This window comes from Rhipicephalus microplus, chromosome 3 (assembly GCF_043290135.1).
Source record: "Rhipicephalus microplus isolate Deutch F79 chromosome 3, USDA_Rmic, whole genome shotgun sequence".
NCBI classification, from domain to species: Eukaryota; Metazoa; Arthropoda; class Arachnida; order Ixodida; family Ixodidae; genus Rhipicephalus; species Rhipicephalus microplus.
Genome location: NC_134702.1, coordinates 238,293,560 through 238,314,879, shown reverse-complemented (window position 1 = coordinate 238,314,879; position 21,320 = coordinate 238,293,560). Strand labels below are relative to the sequence as shown.

Genomic DNA, 21,320 nt, shown 5'->3' with positions numbered 1-21,320 from the left:
CAAAATTCTGATCGGAGATGAAGGGAAAAAATTTAATAAATAAAACATCAGGAAACTTTTTGTTGTGCGTTAAGCTGAAGTTAACAAATCCTCATTAAAATTAATTTCAGTTGGTTATGAGGAACGCTTTGATAGCGTTTCTCGTAACTAACTGAAAGTTTGAGATTTTATACCCGATAACTTAAAGGGGTACTGACACGAAATTTCGGGGCCGAGATTGCCTGCAGGGTCGATTCTCGTGAACATTTGTATATTATCTGGAAGATATCAACAGCGAATATAGCTTGGAAGGTTTTTAAAATTAATTTTGAAGTTTACGTGAACGACCAACTTCATAGTGCTATAGACACCCTCGAAAGGGACCCCGAGGGGACCCCTACTTCCCTCATGTCACCAGGCTGCGGTCAACAAAACAAGCTATGATGACATCATCGTCGCCATATTTCTTTTGCTCGTTAGTTCCCAAAGTCTATATTTCTCGGTGGCTGGTTGCAAGTGCGTGGCCGTGGCGCACGCTTAGAAAGTTTTGTGTTTGCCGACATTCCACTCCCGTTTCCTATTCAAAAGTGAGGGCCAAACCACATAAGCGCGAAAATGCACGCGACAGCGACGAGCGACGCTATGAGCGACGAAACAGGGCGTTCGCGCGACGTGTCGCGTGCTCGTTTTCGCGCGATCGCTCGGTTCTCCCGATTTGGAAACCGTCGCTCATTGCCCGAAAGTGCTGGGCTCAAGCAGCCAATAGCCAAAAACCGGAAAAGACAAAGACTACGTAGGTGCACGTGACCCTGCCCGAGTCACGTTTGCGCAACAAAAAATAACGCAATGTTTATTACGCATGTGCATATAAAAAAGTGCTGCAAGGCAATAATAAACACTTTCCTTTTTATTACACAACAGTTATCTTATTTTTAAATTGCATACCGCTCGCTACGCAGTTTTCTTGGTGCGAGTAGACGGCCTCATGCCAGCAACAGTGGAGTTCGCTCGCCGAAGCCGTCGCGTGAATGAGGTTTGCCTGCGCTAGCGACTGATCGCGCGAAGACGATCTACGTCGCGTCGCTCGTCGCTGTCGCGTGCATTTTCGCGCTTATGGGGTTTGGGCTTAGTTCTTGATGCGGACCATGCGGAAGTGTGTCACAGTTCTGTGTGCTGATGTGGTCAAGAGCTGCACAAGCTAAATGGCGACAGTTGCACCCAGTTTTTGGAACTCTCAAACCAAAACTGAAACCGCTTGATAATGAGGGGCCTGTAATTAATTATCTCGCGTGCTGAAACGATGTGTCGTGTGATGACTAACAGGCTCCCAGCAATGCATTGCAGCGAAAAAAACGCGACGGCAGAGTTTTTGTGTCAGTACCCATTTAATTATGTACATAAACTTTTGCGCCGTTGCCTTGCTAAATCTGATGCCTACAATGTGTTTGCATGCTTACATTGCTCCTCGTAATGCGTATCTTCACTTCATAAAGATCGAGCTCTAAAGGTACAAAGTACCTGTAAGTGAAACAAGAATAAACCACTCTTTATATTGAGACATGTGAGGTCTCGGATAATAAGAGTTATACCTTTATTGGCTTTGGGTATTTGCCTTGGTGATGTGTATATGCAGCTTTGGCAGTATTTAACATGCTTATAGATCATGCATAGTCGTATCTTTTAGCCCAAAGATCATGCAATTTTTTTTTCTACATGCAGCACAAATTTGGAGATGTATCCACTCACAGATGATTGCACCAAATGCGTTTTTATCTTGACTAAAATATCGAATCGTGGAGCTTCATCGATAACCGGCTACTGCCACCGGCCCACAATGATTGGCAATGTTTTTTCAAACAAGACACATTGTTATTCACGCAGCCCACACCACACACACAGTATTCGCAGCGTCGCTGTGAACCAATACTGTCGATGTCTTTCTCAATGCACATTACACGCCACAACAAACACTGCACATTTTCAAAGGCAGTGCCGCTGTTCCTCACACAGGCCACCACGTGTGTGCAATTCTCCAAAGGAATGAGCGAGCCTTCGATGGAAATATTTCATCACGCAGTTTATCACACCTAGATGTCCTCTGACACATACCGCAGTAATATTGCCTCAGTAAGATGAAGTTAAAGCTTCAAAAACAGAGGGAAAAAACCTTCTCTTATGCACCCCGTGACTGTACGTCACTGTGCCACCAGTGGGAATATTTTGACAATTGCCACTCTGCACGTGCACCGGTGATGTCACACTGTGACATGCACCAGCAGAGGTCTATTGACCTTGAAAACATTTGGTAGTCTGTGCTCTTTCCTGTCTTGCTTCTTCTTTCTTCCTACCAGCACAGCAAGTAGAGTTTTTCAGTATGAATGAACTAGTCTGCAAAGAAGTATGGCTCAGTCAAGCGTATTTTTATTTTACTTCCAAGACCATATATTTTTTTTTATTTCAATGCATGGAAGTAACATGTTCAGTAAGGATAAAGAAAGAATCGCAAACGAAAAATTTGTGTTATTTCAGAAATAGTTATTTTCCGAATTTTGTGCCCCATCGTGGTCTCACCAAAATAGTATATTGCAAGTTTCATCGTGCCTTTGGACTGCCACTTCAATAGGCTAAGTCTCGCATCCGGATGCATAGAACTGCCAAGTTTGTTGAAAAGCAGGTGTAATGAGTTGTTGCGTTTGCATGTAGACCCTAGAAAAGCTCTGCAAGGTCCCTGAGTCATAGTTTTTTACTATAGGCATTTTATAGGAGTGGTTGTAAAGGTGCTTTATCATTTGTTTGTCTAAAGCTGCGAGGGTTACAATGCATCTGCTTCTGTGGTGTTTTTATTAACCTTTGATGTGATGATGATGACAGATGACTTCATTCTAAGATGAGCTTGAGTTCAAGTGCACTGACGAACAGTATGCCTGAAGAAGAGCTCAAGAGTGGCATGTCGCCTGCCATCACTGTACTGCTGATATTCTGTTGGGCACGCTATTTTTGCTGTTGTTAACAGTACACACAGCTACCTGTCATTAACAGGTTACACATGTGCTTTAACACTGTTCAGAGGCCAAGCAGCGTGGCGGCAAAGAGCAGCTGCTACCGCATGTATCATCATCACCCATTGAGCCCATACGGCCCGTGCTGCCCCCGCACCTCGACATTGCCAGGCAACAGGAGGTGGTCGAGGCACAGTCAGCGGCACCCGCAACAACTGCAATCGCAGTGGCCCCTTCGTTATTGGAGGATCAGTCTCTGCCAGAGTACAGCGACGAAGTCCTTGCCTTGAAAGTCGACCCTGAGCCAGGTATGTGTGTTCCTTCTCGTTTCGAGGCAAACCCAGCAAGCGATCCTGATTTGTGTGAGCTGTGTTTGTGTGCTTCTTATCAACTACTGTCATGTGCGAAACTGATGGCGCTTTTGCCGTAAATAAATGTTTAAGATAGTGTGCTGTTCTAGCTGTACTTAATGTATTCGCATGATTTTACAGTAGCAGTTCACAGTAAGGCTTCAGAGTGCAATCTGACAGTCACTTTCATTTAGTTTGGTATCCTCCGATCTGTGCTGTAATGGGCGTTGCGCGTCTTGGCTACAGATGACGATCTGGCAGACGACTTGCGTGCCATGGCGGAGCAGCCGCTGACAACACAGCAGCCCAGAATGGCCAGCGGTGGTGCGAGCAGCAGTGTTTCTCTGGTGCGACCCATTCCCAGGGCGTTTGAACCCGAACAGTCCTCCAAGGTGCGAAAGGCGGCTTTAGTTTTTTTGCATGCATGACCACCTGCATCTTCTTGTGCAGGGGTTCCTTCCTGTCAACTGCAGCTATGCATGTATTCATACTAGGAGAACATAAATGACTGCAACTGCCAAACAGAAAGCTTGAGTTCTTTAATCACTCCACTTGCGAAGCTCTGTTCTATTATCCAGACAAGCCCATGGACAAATTTTCAGAGAACAGCAAATGCTTGCGCTACTTGGAAAGGGTGGTAGAAAACACAATAGCTCACCAAGATCACTGCCGCCTTTGCTGTCCTGTGAATGCCAGGATAATACAGGATACTTAATATAATTCACATCTTCGGTTAAACAAGACAAATGTCAAATTTGTCGTTTTCAATGCTTCAAGTTTTACCTCTTCATGTTTCATTTTTGCACACTGTTCTCCTTTCAATCTGCTTCATTGCATTGGTACAGATAATACATAGTTGTCTTGTTCATGCTGATAAGTATCTGCCTTTAACAATCCTAAGGTTATTAAGGAAGAACAAAAAAAAAAGAAAAACGGCACAGCCCTGCTGCAAAAGTGAGCAGTGAATGCGATAGCAACAAATTGGCAGGTCACGTGCAGAATGGAAAGCAGATCAAAACGTGCCCCGCATTTCTCGATCAGAAAAAACAACAACAAATAAATGAAATAAGAAATGACGCACGAAACCTACTCACAGGTACAGATGCACGCGAATAAGCATCTGAGTTCTTGCTTAGCTGTGTCTGAAAAGCACGCCCTTTTCACAAACGAAAACTGCAATGATTGCAGTGACCTTTGTGTGCCCGGTAACATAACAGAATTATTCCAGATAAAGCCCGAGGCCAGCCAAGACGTACGATTCTCCCCACCGCGAGGTTGATTTGTGGGGTTTAATGTCCCAAACCACCATATGATTATGAGAGACGCCGTAGAAGAGGGCTCTGGAAATTCTGACCACCTGGGGTTCTTTAACATCTATTCAAATCTGAGCACACGAGCCTACGGCATTTTCGCCTTCATCGAAAATGCAGCCACCGCAGCCGGGATTCGATTCCGCGACCTGTGGGTCAGCAGCCGAGTACTTTAGCCATTAGAAGGGTGCGCGAGGGATGTTGTCCTCTACTCTAAGCGGGGCTAAGTACGGGTGGAAGATAAGAGCATGCGCCGCCGCACGATGCGGCGACGCGCGCTCATTGCGCCATCTTGCTGTTAATGCTGAAAACACGATAATTCCCTTTGAGTTGCTTGTCAGCAGCGGTAAGGGGTAGATGTAAATAGCTTTCCGTTTGAACGTTGAAGGACGTGCTCCTCGGTGGCTCAGTGGTTAACGCCTCGCACTCGCCATGCAGAGGACCCAAGTTCGACTTCGCGCAGCGGAGTCTTTTCCTGGATTTTTTTCTTTCTTGCATATTTCTTTATATAGATACGTATACATATACGGTGAGTGACAGCAGCGTTAACGCTGACGCTGGTGGCAAGATCCTGCCGAGAGTGTTCATATTGTTGCTATCACAATAAAAATACATGGAGACTGTCTGGCTTTGGTCCATCACTTGCGGAACACTTATGTTACTTTCACCACAGTTCAGTGGCTTCATGCGGAAAAGCGCGCTGATATATTAGAAAGGGGAACCATTTCTCACAGGTTACAGGATATTTTCTTCCTTGATTACATTCACGTGCATGCTTTGTGTAGTAGTGAATACAGTCGAGCCTGCTTATAACGAACCTGAGCCTGACGCGGCATCCGTTCGCTGTATCCCGAAGTTCGTAGTAAATGAAACACCGTTTTTAAAAAAGTTGCGAGTGAAAACACGAACTTTTCTGCCCAAAAAAGTCCGTGATGCACGTGTTTCGAAGAGCAAAAGCGATAAGGGCGATCTCGAGTTCATTTAAAACGGCAGGGTGCTCGTTCGCCGACCTCAGTGGCATAAGCTGCATGGGACACTGGCTCCAAAGTTTCGTCGTTCTCGCAATCCGATTCCTCCAAATCGCTCTCGCCACGCACTTCATTCACAATGCCATAATTCGTGCATGGGTCCGCAGAGTCGGCTTCATCATCGGCCGTAATTTAACCATCGCAACAGCGGGACCACGCGCTCTCCAGGTCTGAGTCGGCGACGCGCTGCCACAAATTGCTGCCAGAGTGATCCTGTTCAGAAGCGACAGGCTCGGCATCGGGCCCAACGTCAACGAAGTCGGCCTCGCGAAGACAGTTTCACGCGCATGTAGCTGGGACCGCCGCCCACGAAATTTTCACCATCTGCACAGCTGAATATCAGGACTCCCGAAGTGGCAAGTTGGCTGCCAGGTGGTCAACAGCTATGAGCAAGCCCTCTGCAACGCAGCACCTAACGCGCAGAGTACGCTCTTGCGACTCCGGGTCCCGCGGGTCTCAGTTTGGTAGCGGGCCCCCGTCCTAGGACCCATCGTCGAACAAGTCAGTTGAGGCGCTCGTAAAAACGACAACTATTTATTTACATGGTTAGTAATTGAGAGTTCGAAAGAAGACCGAGAAGTCAAAAATTGTACAGGAGAACTGTTGAACTATAGAACTTGAAATACACGAAAGTGTTTGGCTTACATAGTGCCTAATTGCCAACCCTGGGCACATTGTCCACGGCTTCCGCCAATAGGGCGCTCTATGGTCTAGGTGCTCCACCCATGAAGGAAAGGAAAGACACCACACAATGCATGCGGAGAGGGCACAGTCCACACGATGCCCAAATATGGTCACCAAAGCACTGCACCGACGTTTTCGCACACGTCACCACGTTTCGCGCACGTCCGATGATCTTGGTTCCAAGGTTCTTCTGGCAGCTAGGTGAGGCTCGAAAAACCGGCTGTCAGTACACGTGTCAAACTTGCCTGACTGTTTTGGTAGGACAATGTAGTGATGGGCCAGCATACCTTCAAAGCATGCCACCCCATTCAGCCGATCCTAAGGAGAAAGGGGGGGGGGGGGGGGAGGATTAGTCAACTAATCCCTCGTCGCCGAGGCGGGCTCTGGCAAGGGCTGCAGCAGATAGAGCATTATCCTTTTCTTCACCCCCACATTCCATTCCAGGTTGTTTGCTAGAAGCTGCGGCTTAGCTGCACATATCCCGGGGCTCCGCTTGTCCTCGCAAGATGCAGCCACAACCAATTCGGCTTTAGCTTGCAACCTGAACTGCAAATACCATGCTGGTTCCGAGATTTTCAGATCCTCGGTGACCTTGAAAATGGCGCAGCTGGCTCCTTGTCTGCCTCGAAAGCCTTGCTCGCAGCAAACACAATGGCCTTTCTTGAGTCGAGCTCTCAATGGCCTCTCTTGGCTCGTGCGTTTTCTTTGCGCGAACCAGTCCCGAACCCATCGTTCAGGTTTTGCCGAGAGGAAATCAACCCGTCTTGGCAGCACACCCTCGCTTGGAATGCGTTGAAATATTTTCGTCCCGTTCACAAAGACCGAAAAACTTCAATAATGATGACGGTCGTAACAGTCTCTCGCGCGGTGGGGTGAAGATCTCGATGGGCTGAGGTTTGCAGCCACAGTTCGGAGAGATCAGTGCTGACGTCTGGTCTGGTGAAGGTGAAGACTGTCCTTGATGAAGTAGTGACCACCTGCTTCATTTTGGCTCAAAAGACATCACATACGCATATGAAACACAACCACTCACCTAGTGAGGGCCAGACAATTCCGTCAAACCCCACCAGGCATATTTACCCCTTTACAACTAATTAAAAGAAGTACACTAGTTATTCTAAATTCCTTTCCTACGTTTGAGTGAAACAGAATAACAGCACGGAAAGCACACCCAACCTGAAACCTTGAATAGTGGTGTCTTCAATGTACTCACCATGAGTTCAACGAACTCTAAAACACAACAAAACAACAACAAAACCTAACCAATGGTCCTCGTATAGGTCAGGAAAAAAAATATTGCTGAACTCTTGAGAATGGCATTCGCGTCAGGGACAGCGTCTTAAACACTCAGTGTTGCCATGGGGTATCCCTCTTTTGAAACGTATGTCAAACGTATACTGTTGCAAAACGAGGCTTCAACGCAGAAGGCGGCCATCCTTAGAGAAGAAAGGCAGTAGCTCCGAGAGAGGACAATGCTCCACCTCGATAAAACTCAGCTGGTAACCTAGTAAGCTATTTTTCTGAGCTGCCTTCACTAGGCTTTTCCACCACCTAAGCAGGACACTTTCAAACCAACGAAAAGCTCAAAACAAAGAATTCTCGCATGAGTTCCGTTTACGCACAAGGAAAAAGTTAAGCCATCGTGCAGTTCTCTGCGGACGCTATAACCCAAGCTCAAACCTTACCGTTATTCACGTCTTTAGTAGGACACACCTTGACAGACTCAAATCTTTCAGATTACATTCATCTGCATCCTATAACCGTCCGAAATGTCGCTCTAACCTCGACTTTCGGTAACGCGTAACGCTTTGTTTAAACTATCGCGCGATACCCAAGCATGCCATCAAAACCAAAGGGACGGAACTAAACCTTGCGTAATAGTCTTGTTTGGTTAATGTTACATTATCATGCTAGCCACTTGGATAAAGAACGCACTGGGTTCTTTCAGGTCTTTTAGCTCTATTCACACTTATAGAGCACTGTAACATCTCCCGACCAACGTACGCTTTTGTACCATCTAAATATCTTCTAAATGCGTGTTTGTTTGCAAATATTTACAAAAACCACAACATACCGCATTCGGCACGAACCCTTTGAAACCAGTTTTTTTTTTACCTTCCTGACAAAAGAAAACTTTACTTCAAAGGGTCATAAGTAGAAGAATATTCAAATAATTACCTTCCAGAACTATGCAGGTCGCATTCTGCGAAAAGCTTGCAGCTGACCTTCACGCTTTCAGCCTTGCACGTGGCGGTCGTATTCTCTGCCGCTTTCGCGATCGCCAGAGGCCACAATGAGCGCGAGCTCCTAGCCCAACTTTGCTATCTCGCCTCATTGCTGATTCTGGCCTGCTTTATTCGTAACACCGAAGATTCCAGAAGTGCGGAGGAAACGCCATTTTCCTTTGGTGTTTGGTTCCACCCTGAATTTAGGACTCGCAGCCTTTCTTTTAAGAACTTGTCAACATCGTTGTCAACGCAAACCTGTTCCTTTCAACCACGCCTTCCTTCTTGGAGACCCGCGTCCCTTTCCGCTACTCCTCTCTCGCCAATTTCGCCTGACCATACGCCGCGAAGTACGATTTGTAGAATTGCCCAATGGCCAACCCTTCCGTTTTCGCTGCGGCATGCCCTCTGCCTCCACCTTTTGTGGTGCCGCACGTCCCCGCTTCCTTCTTTTGCGGTGACGTTTACGTGCAACCTTTCTTTGGTTGTTGCGAACTTCCCTGGTTGCGTCATCGGCAATCTTACAATTCAGGTGTGCCTGTGCATCACCCTTTCTGCAACCTTTGCCCTTCGATTTCTCCGCTCCATTGCTCTGTCGGGCTAACTTATCTGTGCTACCCCTCGCAAAACCAGACGCTGGGCCCTCCACAGGTCAGAACTCTTGGAAATTCGCGTCCTTCTCAATTTCCGGGTAGTTTTTATCGTTCGGCCGATCGTTTACGTGCCGCTGCACGAGGCATGTCTCTAACACCGCACAAGCTCTGTTCATGCTGCTGGGTTTAGACTTTTCCTCGAAACGATCCTCTACCGAACTTGCGCCTGTTTGTACACCTACGACAGCCTCGCAATGTACTTTCTCACCCTCTGAGGTATTTCCCACGCTATCTGTAGGAGATACTTTCAACAGTAGCTCGCCCTCGCTGGCAGTACTGTCGGGTTTCAGTAGCGTTATGTCTTCGCTACAGTTAGGACTACCTTCGTCAGCCTTTCTTTCAACCTCCAAAAGGTCATTTCCCTGCTGAGGCTCGAGCGTGGTCTCCAGCTCATCAATCTGCTCAATGACTCCACCAGGGTGACTGGAACCAGCCTCGGTCTCACATGGAACACCTTTTGGACTTGCTACAGTTTGCATACCAGCCGCCGTCCCGCTCTCTACATGCACTACCTTCGCATCATCGGAGAGTCGCGTACTTTTCCTTGGCGCAATTTTACTAACGATCTGTTGCTCTTTTCTCTCCGCCGAAGGATCACTTTGCATGTCGCACTGATAGAGACGCGTACCTTTCTCGGGCGGTACCTCGCAAACAGCGGCTTTTTTGGTGACTTCACACTGCACCGTACTCGCCACTTCACCGCACCTTTTAGGCTTTACACATACTTCACATATACACGACGGACGAAGATCCTGATGCAGTTCCCGAATGCGATTATTCGACCTTTCTATCCTCTCAAAAATGGCCTGCATCGTAGCTTCGTGTGTACGTATCCTTTCGGCTTCTTCTGCCTGTTTTCTCTGTTGAATGCTCTCGACATACTCTGAGAGGTCCTCATCGCTTGTCCCTGTCCCGACGATCCGCTCGATCAGTTCTGTTCTGTTTGGGGAGCCCGACACATCCAGTTTCAACTCCTCTGCGATCGCTAGCAATACGGGTTTTTGCAGGGCTTTCAGATTCATGACTGCTTCCGGTACCGTTCTGTGTTCCACAAATGATTCCTGTCTTGCAGCTAATTAACCCTGACAATGACAGCCCTAGTTTTCTGCCTTGCCTCAAGTTACTTGTTAACTTAGTCTGCAAAAGCTTCCTTTCTTACACGGAATCCTGTTCTGTCACTGTTAACCTTGCCGTCACCCACAGACTATAGCTTAAACAAGCTATCTCACAATTATCTGCCCGACGCAAGTTATCTGTTAACCATATGACTAAAACAGCCCTGTCACCATTAACCTTGCCGTCACCCACAGACTATAGCTTAAACACGCTATCTCACAATTATCTGCCCGACGCAAGTTATCTGTTAACCTGATGACTAAAATAGATCTGTCACTGTTAACCTTGCCGTCACCCACAGACTATAGCTTAATGAAGCTATCTCACAATCTGCCTGACGCCAGTTACACAATGACAAAAAAAGCTATTCTCCCTACCAGCGTTTACTCGCACATTAGTAAATGCCTGGTAAAGTTTAGCAGAGAAAGTCGGCACTCACCTGGCTCGCAGTTGTACCTCCAGCGTCGTGCATCTCAGCAGTGCCTTCCGGTTGCCTCTCGCAGTCGATGACCTCGTGTCACCCCAGAAGTGCCGTTCAGCTGCCTCTCAAGTCGATGAGCTCAGAGCTTCCGACCGTTGTCCAATCGCCTCTCGAAGTCGATGGGGTCGTAGCATCTGACTGCTGTCATCGAGTCGTTGCTACCTGGGTTGACGCCATCTCTCCGCTGAATCCAGTGGTTGCGACCTGGGTTGACGCTATTTCTCCGCTGAATCCAGTGGTTGCGACATGGGTTGACGCGATCCCACCGCTGCCATTCAGTTGTTGCGACTCCGGGTCCCGCGGGTCTCAGTTTGGTAGTGGGCCCCCGTACTAGGACCCATCGTCGAACAAGTCAGTTGAGGCACTCGTGAAAACGACAACTATTTATTTACATGGTTAGTAATCGAGAGTTCGAAAGAAGACCAAGAAGTCAAAAACTGTACAGGAGAACTGTTGAACTGTAGAACTTGAAATACACGAAAGTGTTCGGCTTATATAGCACCTAGTTGCCAACCCTGGGCACATTGTCCACGGCTTCCGCCAATAGGGCGCTCCATGGTCTAGGTGCTCCACCCACGAAGGAGAGGAAAGACACCACACAATGCATGCGGAGAGGGCATAGTCCACACGATGCCCAAATATGGTCACCAAAGCACAGCATTGACGTTTTCGCACACGTCACCAAGTTTCGCGCATGTCCGATGATCTTGGTTTCCAAGATTCTTCTGGCAGCTGGGTGAGGTTCGAAAAACCGGCTGTCAGTACACGTGTCAAACTTGCCTGACTGTTTGGGTAGGACAATGTAGTGATGGGCCAGCATACCTTCAAAGCATGCCACCCCATTCAGCTGATCCTATGGAGAAAGGGGGGGGGGGGGATGATTAGTCAACTAATCCCTCGTCGCCGAGGCGGGCTCCGGCAAGGGCTGCAGCAGATAGAGCATTATCCTTTTCTTCACCCCCACATTCCATTCCTGGTTGTTTGCTAGAAGCTGCGGCTTAGCTGCACATATCCCGGGGCTCCGCTTGTCCTCGCAAGATGCAGCCACAACCAATTTGGCTTTAGCTTGCAGCCTGAACTGCAAATACCATGCTGGTTCAGAGATTTTCAGATCCTCGGTGACCTTGAAAATGGCCCAGCTGCCTCCATGTCTGCCTCGAAAGCCTTGCTCGCAGCAAACACCATGGCCTTTCTTGAGTCGAGCTCACAATGGCCTCTCTTGGCTGGTGCGTTTTCTTTGTGCGAACCAGTCTCGAACCCATCGTTCAGGTTTCGCCGAGAGGAAATCAACCCGTCTTGACGGCACACCCTTGCTTGGAATGCGTCGAAATATTTTCGTCCCGTTCACAAAGGCCGAAAAACTTCAAGAATGATGACAGTCGTAACAACGCTCAAGCCAGGCGGTCACACTTTCGACGTTTTGTTGAGCGGCAGGAAAAAGCGTGCAAGTCCTCCAGTCTGCCATCCTGACCACACACGCACACCAAGAGTGAGCCAGACGCGCACACGTGACAAACATGCCAGAACGCGTAGAACAGCTCTGTGCTCGTTTCTAGACAGAAAATGAAACTAATTCGAGCCAGCGTGGCTGGCGTCGCGGAGCGGTGGAGACTGGCGAAGGGGTTTTGATCAAGAGAGGAGAGCAAACTTGCGAAAGAAGGGCAAGGAGTTGCGACAGAGTGGAGGATGAGACGGGAGGGCGACCTTGAAAACCAAAACACACGAAAAGGAGGCAGGTTGGGTAGCTTGCTTGAAAGGTCCGCGAAACATGCAACTCGCACGTGAAAAACTTGACAGAGAGCCTGCGCATGCAGAAGTCGAAGCACGGCCGCCTGGATTGGTGCACGTGGCGGTGTTCAAAGAATCGGGTGCCGTGGTCAAGGAATCGTTTTATTGTGCTGGAGGGTTTGCGTGGCCTCACCAACTTCGATATTCTGCGATGCGTTCTGTGCACATTAACAGCCGTTTCTGATCTTCCGCACGCGTGCGGAGGGCATGCTGAGCTGAGTGCGAAGTGAGTGAGAACAAGTCCCAAACACGAAACGAATCGCAAATTATCAGAGTCGGTGGGGTAGTGTACACGCGTGCCCTAGGCGCAGACGATCGGATACAGTTGGTGGCCGACGATGTTGGAAAATGGTCTGGTCACTCCAGGCCGGCGACGCCAGCGACGGTACCAGCGATCAAAAACAGGGTAGATGGCCGATTGGTCTTTGAAAGATCGGTGGCAGTGTAAAAACACGGGCCTCGTCTGGGGATGCGGGGTGCTCAGAGTAGTGGGGAGGAAGAACAAAGGCCGAAGGGGTGGGTGACAAAAATAGGTCGGGGAGAGCGGCAACTAGAGAAGTGCACAGGCAGGTTCATCGTTTAACAATATGGTTGTATGGGCTCCTCGCCGATGCCTGATCTGGTTTTTCAGGAAGTCGGCGGAGCGCCGACTCCGTTCGCTGTAACTGATCAGCGGCGCTCGGGAGAAGTTCGTTGTAAGTGCGATTTTGTGCCATTGAACCAATGTATATTTTCACGGTCACGAGGATATTGTTAGTTTTAAGCGAAAGTTCCTTTTAAGTGAGGCCGTTATATGTGGGCTCGACTATACATGTAGGATCAGTGATGTATAAAAAGCATTACTGAAAATTATTCAGAGCTGTCTGTGATCTTTGTGCAGCCCCGAGGAACAGTGCATAGAACACTATTTTTTTTTTATGTGATACATCTGCCTTTCCTAATTTCTGAAATTTCGAGGTTTCCAGGTTGGCAAATATGTACATGTGAATGTTTCATTTCAATACAAGTGTGTATGTTGCCCGTTGTCGCATTTATGAGAACTTCTGGTAGGTTAAATGAATAATTGGGCTTTCTTCGGGCTTGAACTATCAAGAGCACACTGTAGCATAAGTAAACAAATAAAATAATCGAAGTTACTACTGTCGGCAATTTCATGATCTTGCAAGAGTGACCTAGCACTCTCACGTGGTGATCCACTGACATGCTCTGGCAATGCTCGGCGTTAAAAAATGCTTTTTTTAATAAACAAGAGGACTGGGAGGAAGCCCTCTGAAGCAGCAATCTCTATGAGCAACTAAGGGCTGTTCAAAGGGCCCATGAACGGGTGGAGGACCATGGTCTTGCGGCCCCAATGTGGGTGTCGCCCACAACTACGACTCTGTATTTCCTTAGGACCCAAATAAAGTTAGTTGACTGACTTACTTGCAGCAGCAGCAGTATTGGAATTTCACCTTCACCCCAATGCATAGGGGTTACGTGATTAGTATGCCACTGAAGCATTAGAATGACCTCTTTTACATTGTATGTATTCTGCTATTATGCACATGCACACCCACTTTCTCCTTGCACAGTACGAGCACTGAGATGCCTAGTAACTGTATGGCAGGCCTTGAGTGCTGGTGCTGACATGGCCTCAATTATTGGAGCCCTTGAGAACAGTATAAGAGGGCAGGCATTCTTGTTTTCTCGCTTGCAAAACAACTTTCCTTTATCCAAGTTTTGTTATGCACTGCGTGTACACATTGAGGCCACCTGTCACTAATTGGGGGAAACGTAATTATGATTGCAGGAACGGCCAACCAAGAAGTCTGTGGTAGCAGCAGCAGCCGTCGTGCGCCGGAAACCGCACTTTCTGAGCGAGGCCGAAGATGACGACGAAGAGTACGACCCAAGCAACCCATCAGTGGGCTCCATTGTAAGCGTGGTCAAAGTTTCCGAAAGGAGGTAAGTGGATGTCACCTTGGACAGCTTGGAGGCTACCTTGAGTGTCTAATTCAGGGGTCTTAAATAAACACGGGGTCCTCCTACCTTTCGCTTGCGGCCCATGGCATAAGAATAAACATTTGTACCTTTGCTAAAAAATGGTATTCACATTATTTTCTCGAAGATTGGCAGTAATGCTTTGCTCTGGGAACTTCAGAGACATGATTGATCTCCAGCATTTTCTTCCTGAGGTCACTATGTTCTGAGACGTCACCATAGAACAAACTCTGTTTTTCAGGTTTAGCCATTCTGCAGAGCGTATAGATTTGATGTTTTTGTCAAAACCTGCGTGAGTCTCTTGCAGATATGACCCGCTTGTCAGATATGCAGAAGACGTTCTTTCAAATGTTAACGTTATACGATTTTTTGTTAAAATACCCCCTCCCCCACTTCTACTTTCTTCGCTACCCTGGCCCTCGTTGGACTAAATTTCGCTAATGTGGCCCGCTAGATGATATGAGCATGAGCCTGCTGATCTAATGCGATTTCCAAAAACATTTTGAAGAAATGCCCATTATGGCAGCTTGATGGCCCAAGCTTGAACAACTGTTCAAGTTTTTTATATCTGAAAGTTTGTTTTAAAGGTATATTCCTAACACTATGTCTGTTGCACGATTATTCTTTATTTACATCGTTATAACCAACATCTTGTTATATCGATGTTCGTTATATCGATGTTTGAGTGTATTCATATTCGCTTTGACACAAATTTAAAATTTCCAAACATTCGAAATGAATGTTTTGACATTATCTACTGCTTGTAACTCACCAGAAAAGGTGGTTACCCTGTTTTGTAAGGCCGCGTTACTGTAAAGCCGTAGTTGTAAGGTGCATATATTTACTGTATTTACTCCCATGATGAGCGCACTTGAAAAAAAAAAAAAAAGACCCAAATTTCGCAGTGCGATTGTTAAGACGCAGTAAATTTTTTTTTGAAAAAATTGTTCGAGCATCCAAAATGCTAACGAGTTGCAGATCATGATTCTTGCAATAGCTATCACAAACATAACCAAAAATAATCCTTTGTAATGCGCACATTACGCTGTAACTACATTTATTGCACATTACCCTTCTATTTTTTCATTCACTGAATCTCTGACTTTCATTAAGAGTCTGAAGCATCACCGGCATCAGTGTCGTTGGCACACAATTTCCAGTTGGTACTGGCAATGTCATCGTCACAGCACCATGAAAGGTCATCTTCTGTTTTGCCGAGCGTGTTTGATGTGGCCGCTTTCTTGGAGCTGTTGGCGACCATCTCATCGGAGGTGCTACTTCATGGTTCGACAGCCCAAAAGCATAGCACTGCCACGGACTTTGTGGAAATTCCCAGCCTCTGGGAAATTGTGCGCGCCTGCTTCTTTATCATGTCCAATGACACCGCATGTCTTTGCCCATGTCCTGACGTTTTCGAGGTTCGCCTTCTCTACGTCTGAAAACTTCTCAGATTTGGGCTCGTGCAGAACCCGGTGCGTGCTGCCGGTAGCCATGAGCTTCTCGCACTGATTCTTCTAGTACCTAGTTTGGATTTGGTCGGCATAAAAATGCCTGCTGGCAGGGTGGTTGCTATGCTCTAGCGCATAATCGACCACCTTCAGCTTAAACATGGTAGTAAATCTCTTATCTCCCCATCGTGAAATGGCACTCATATAAACAATGACAATGCACATGGTGAAAAAAACGTGGTCATAGACGCGGTGATGGATGGCAGTGTTGTGAACTTTTGTTTGTGTTTATTCTCCGCAGTTACGGGAATACATCGGTAGCTTCTTGCTGCAGTACTACAACAGGTCAGCTAACAGCCAGATGCCGCTGTAATACCGTATTTATTAGTGCAATGAACTCATTTGCACAATGAACCCACCCCCTATCTTGGTCCTTCAAAACAGAGAAAAAAATATATTTTTAATGTATCTGTTCATATTTTTTCGGCATGATAGCCAGTGCTATTGACGATTGAAACAATGGTAAATCAAGCCATTATGTCGCAAGATAACTGCGCAATAAAAGTCAAAACATAGTTTTGAAACCATGCTAAAAAGTTGCGAGCAGCGGGAACGCGTACGATGTCAATCAAAATTTAAAGTGGCGTCTTTTACGACAAAGCCCCATCTGTCGAATGCAGGAGAAGCCTCTTTGCTTATAGTGCCACGCAAGCACAGCGGCACAATAGCAAAATGCATGGCCTCCAAAATGGTGCGCAAGTGGCGTAGTAACACGCTGCGCGCTCTCTATCTTGGAGGCCATACAAAACGAAACCGCACCCATCGTGCCGATGGCGCGTTGTGCACCCGCAACATCTACCGCAACATTAGTGCGCCCTGATTTCACGCTGCATATGTTGTCGGGTTTGTTGTTCTGAACTTAGTTGAGACACTGGCTGCGCAGGGTGCGTTCCTTTGGTATGCTAGCTACACGGCTGGCTTTGATTTGGGCACTTTCATTACGTGAGTGAACAAAAAGAGCTTCAGGCTACAAAAAAGATTTGTTGTGTATTTCACGGGCGAAAACGAGCAAAAACGTCACATGAAATTTTCGCTGTTATAACTCTTGTGACTTTTATCTCGCGTAATGAACCTACCCCCCAAATTTGTGTCAACTTTTCTGAAAAAAAAAAAAAAAAAAAGGTGGGTTTATTATGCAAGTGAATACGGTCGTCCTGAATATTAAAACATTTCTCGCAGCTGACAAAGCTAGGCAAATCAGTTTTTTTTTTCCGTGAGTCGTAGGGGTCGGTCACATGTGTCAAAGCAGTTTCTTATGTCGAAATAATGAATGATCTTATTTCAGTAGGCAAATTTGTGGCAGTAGTGTAGCCATGTCTGTTTTAATAGAACAGAAACAGAGGTGGGCGCGTTCAGCTTCCACAGAAGTAAAAACATATGGCGGGCATGCAGTGAAAACTGTGGCATTTGTCCTTACTGCAATCCTAATGTGGCGCATCTGCGTGTGGGGTGGGTGTAAATTGAGAATCTGTTTGCTGCGTGCAACTCTCTTGGCGAGTCTTAAGTTACTTATGGAACATTCGTGAGACGGTAAACATGATGTTCATCAGCTAAACATCACACACAACTTATTGCTACAGCAAGCTCTGTGTGCGATCATTATGCGGGGTGGGGTTGGACAAAATTTTGACGGCAAAGTATAGGGGCGGGATTACATAAGTGATATCATTATGCAAGTGAATACGGTTGGTGAAATCTACGCTGCAGTGAAGCCACACTTCAGTGTGAAGTGTGCATATCTTTTTCTCCCTGAATAATTTTCTTCTACGTTTAAGAGCTGGTTGTACAGGTTTGTGTATGAAGGCTAAACATGGTAAATTTGCAAGCATCGCATATTGTGGTGCTTATAACTTTCTCCTCACAACTATTAGAATCCTGCTGCTCGTTGTTCATTGCAATTGTCCAATACTAGCTGATATTCACTTGCTATTTCTGTTGAACAAACTACGTATTGATATTCATTGAAGCCTAGTCACAACGACTGTTTCAATGGGACCCAGTTCAGTATGACTGACTGTACAGTGAATGAATGGCTTGGTCTAGCTGATTGCAGATGCAGCCCTTACTTCTTGGTTCTTGCAGATCGAGCGTGCCCGAGGGCATGCAGGCGAACAAGCTTCTGCTACTCAAGGCCATGAAGGCTGCCCACCAGTCTGTCTCCAGCAGTGCTCGCCGAAACCCCTGTGAGTCTCTCTCATCAGCCTCACTTTATGATGACACGTGAACTCTCTTGCTACCATCAACGAGTGTAACCATCAGGAGATTTTCTCAAAAAAAACAAAAAACAAAAAACAAACAAAAAAAACATGCTTGATCCCTTCATCATAGGAATCGGTAAAACACAGAATTAAAGCGTAGTTGAAAATCTACTGTACATTGATACAAGCGAACTTGCGCAATGTCAGTTGGTGTTTGAAAGCTAAAGCACCACTTAATGTGGCTGCATCTACGTTGACGTTTAGTTGTACGTCTCCATTCCAACGACTAACATCTTATCAATAATGATTGAACAAACCTTTGTGCTCATAGACGCTTGTGGTAGCTGTAGTAAACAGCTACCACAAGTCAGAGCAAAACCAAAGAACGCGATGTGACAGCCAGAAGAGCTTGATTATTGGACGTCGAAGTTGGGCCACCGTCGCTATGACGTGCCGTTGTGGTCGTCGGATATACTGGGTTCCGAGGCAGCGTAAGAAGGACGTCCACACTCTTTAAAGATCAGGAAGGGACCGCCAGACCCTTTTTTTTATTCCACGTTCCTCGAGCGCCCGCGAGCTTGGTGCCGATTTACTTCGTTTTCCTCGCGCAAAGGCGCGAGACACGCACCAAGTACCTAACGTGGTTGCTTGGGCGAGTTGGTACGACATGATTCACTTAAAAAACAGCGCCAATAACGAGGGACAAGAGAAAGAAGGAAACAGACAGCGGCACTGGAAGTGCCGCTGTCTGTCTAACCATCTAATGGTAGTATCGTAACAACATCTAATGGTAGTACCGGATCCCTACTGTAGACCAGAACAAAGGGGGTTTGACCAACCGTGTCTTGGTACCTGGTGTTGTAACAGAATACAATATAAGGGAGGACATCAGCCCATTTTTCTCCCCCCGCGGTAGTCATGGCAATAATCTGTTTGATTGTCTTATTGGCTCTTTCGCACAAGCCGATTGCTGCGGGGTGATATGCGGTAGTGGCAGCATGTCTGATGCCCCGATGTTTGAGGTATGCTTCAGAAGAGTGCGCCATCATTTGAGTACCGCGGTCTGTAATAAATGTGGCTGGGCATCAGTGCTTTGAGATGATCCGTCGTTCGACAAACTTCTGAACGGTTGCGGCCTCTATGTTCCGGAGTGGTTTTGCCTCCACGAACTTAGTGAGGTAATCAATGGCTACAATGATGTACTTGTAATCTCTTGAAGTTTTCAATGGCCCTATTATGTCCATCCCAACTGTGTGAAATGGGCTGTGGACTTCTATTAGCTGTAATAGACCGTAAGGCACCGATGTCGACATCTTCAACCGCTGACAAAGGTCACAGTGACACACGTACCGTCTGACATCTGCATAGAGTTTCGGCCAGTAATACTTAGATCTAAGGGCATTGAATGTTCGCCTGATGCCCATGTGGCCACCGTATTGTCCTTCATGCATTTCACGAAGTGCCTCAGCTTGTCGTTGTGCAGTAAGGCAGAGGAGAAATTGACTGCTGACTGGGCCTTGGTCTCTTTTATACAACACGTCGTTATGCGTGATAAACTTCTTCTGCACGCATTTCTGTTGCTTTTTCCTGCCCGGCGCACCCCTAAGCATATTCAGGACTTTAGTGTAAAATGCATCCTGACGCTGCTCATTACCCATGTTGTCACAAAATCGGCAGTTTTGGATATGGTACTGCAGGAATTGGTTCAGCATCATCAACATTGGGGGGTTCCTGGAAAAACAATCTGGTGCACTGTGCAGAATTCCTGATTTATAGATGGCATTAAAGTCAAATTCCTGCAGAATCAGTGACCAACGAAGAAGGCATTGGTTTTCTTGTAGCACAAGACCCAGCACAGTGCATGGTGGTCGCTGACAACTTGAAATTTTCGGCCAATCAAGTATGGTCATAGCTCTTCTAATGCCCATTTTACTGCAAGAGCTTCCAGTTCTGTCAAAGAATAATTAAACTATGCACCTTTGAGAGATTGACTCAAGTATAGCACTGGACAATATCGTCGCTCTTCATCTTCTTGCAGCAATAGACCTCTCAAGCCGAGCCGCGATGTATCTGTGTGAACTTGGACACCAAATTCTAGTTTTTCGGAGAATAGCTTAAGGACAGGTGGCTGGCACAACGCGTTCTTTAATGTCTCAAATGCCACTTGCTGATCTTGTTCCCAAGAAAAAGTAGCGTTTTTCTTTAGGAGTGATCGAAGAGGTGCTGCAATAACGCTGTAATTCGGGATAAACCTTCTGAAGTACGATGTGAGCCCGATGAATGATTGTATTTCCTGTTCATTTCAAGGAGGCCAGAAAGCCTGAACCACTGCCAGTTTCGATGGGTCCGGAGATACACCATCTTTTGTGAAGACGAGCCCGAGGTAATTGATGGCAGTATAAAAAAAGAAACACTTCTGTGGCTTGAACATCAAGGCTGCTATTTCGAACCTTGTAAATAAGTTCTGAAGGTGGGAAACGTGTTGTTCAAATGTCCGGCTGAAGACTACGCAGTCATCCATATACACAAAGGCATTGTCGTATTTAACACCATCAATGATGGTATCCACGGCTCGTTGACATGTGAATGGGGCACCTTTAAGGCCAAATGGCATTCGGAGGAAATTGTAAAGACCCCACAGCGTGACGAAGGCAGTCTTCTGTATGTCATCTGGATGCATGGCGATCTGATAAAATCCAGACACCAAGTCCATAACAGTAAAGTACTTGCTTCCGATAAGTGCCTGCAGCGCATCTTCAATTCTTGGGAAAGGTTACACAATGTCTTCAGTGACAGCGTTGAGACGTCGATAATCAACGCACATGCGCGTCGTCCCGTCTTTCTTTGCTACAATGACAAGGGGTGACGCTCAAGGACCCCGAGAAGGTCGCACTATATTGCCATCAATGAGGTCCTTGATCATACTTATGACGAGATCACGCTGTGCTGATGACAATCTGCGAAGACGTTGCGATATTGACTTCACGTTTCCAGTTGGAATGCAATTTTAGTCAACTGTGC

The 21,320-nt window shown here is 46.7% G+C and overlaps 1 protein-coding gene across 2 annotated transcripts in view; it reads left to right on the top strand.

Annotated features, from left to right (window-relative positions):
* Nab2 (Nuclear polyadenosine RNA-binding 2) overlaps window positions 1–21,320 on the top strand; it is a 148,371-nt gene that overhangs the window by 9,477 nt on the left and 117,574 nt on the right. For both annotated transcript variants that reach the window (XM_075890831.1, XM_037420191.2), the window contains exons 5-8: window positions 3,047–3,286; window positions 3,575–3,720; window positions 14,403–14,557; window positions 18,184–18,284. In XM_075890831.1, the coding sequence (XP_075746946.1) occupies window positions 3,047–3,286; window positions 3,575–3,720; window positions 14,403–14,557; window positions 18,184–18,284 (642 nt within the window). The remainder of the gene's footprint in view (window positions 1–3,046; window positions 3,287–3,574; window positions 3,721–14,402; window positions 14,558–18,183; window positions 18,285–21,320) is intronic.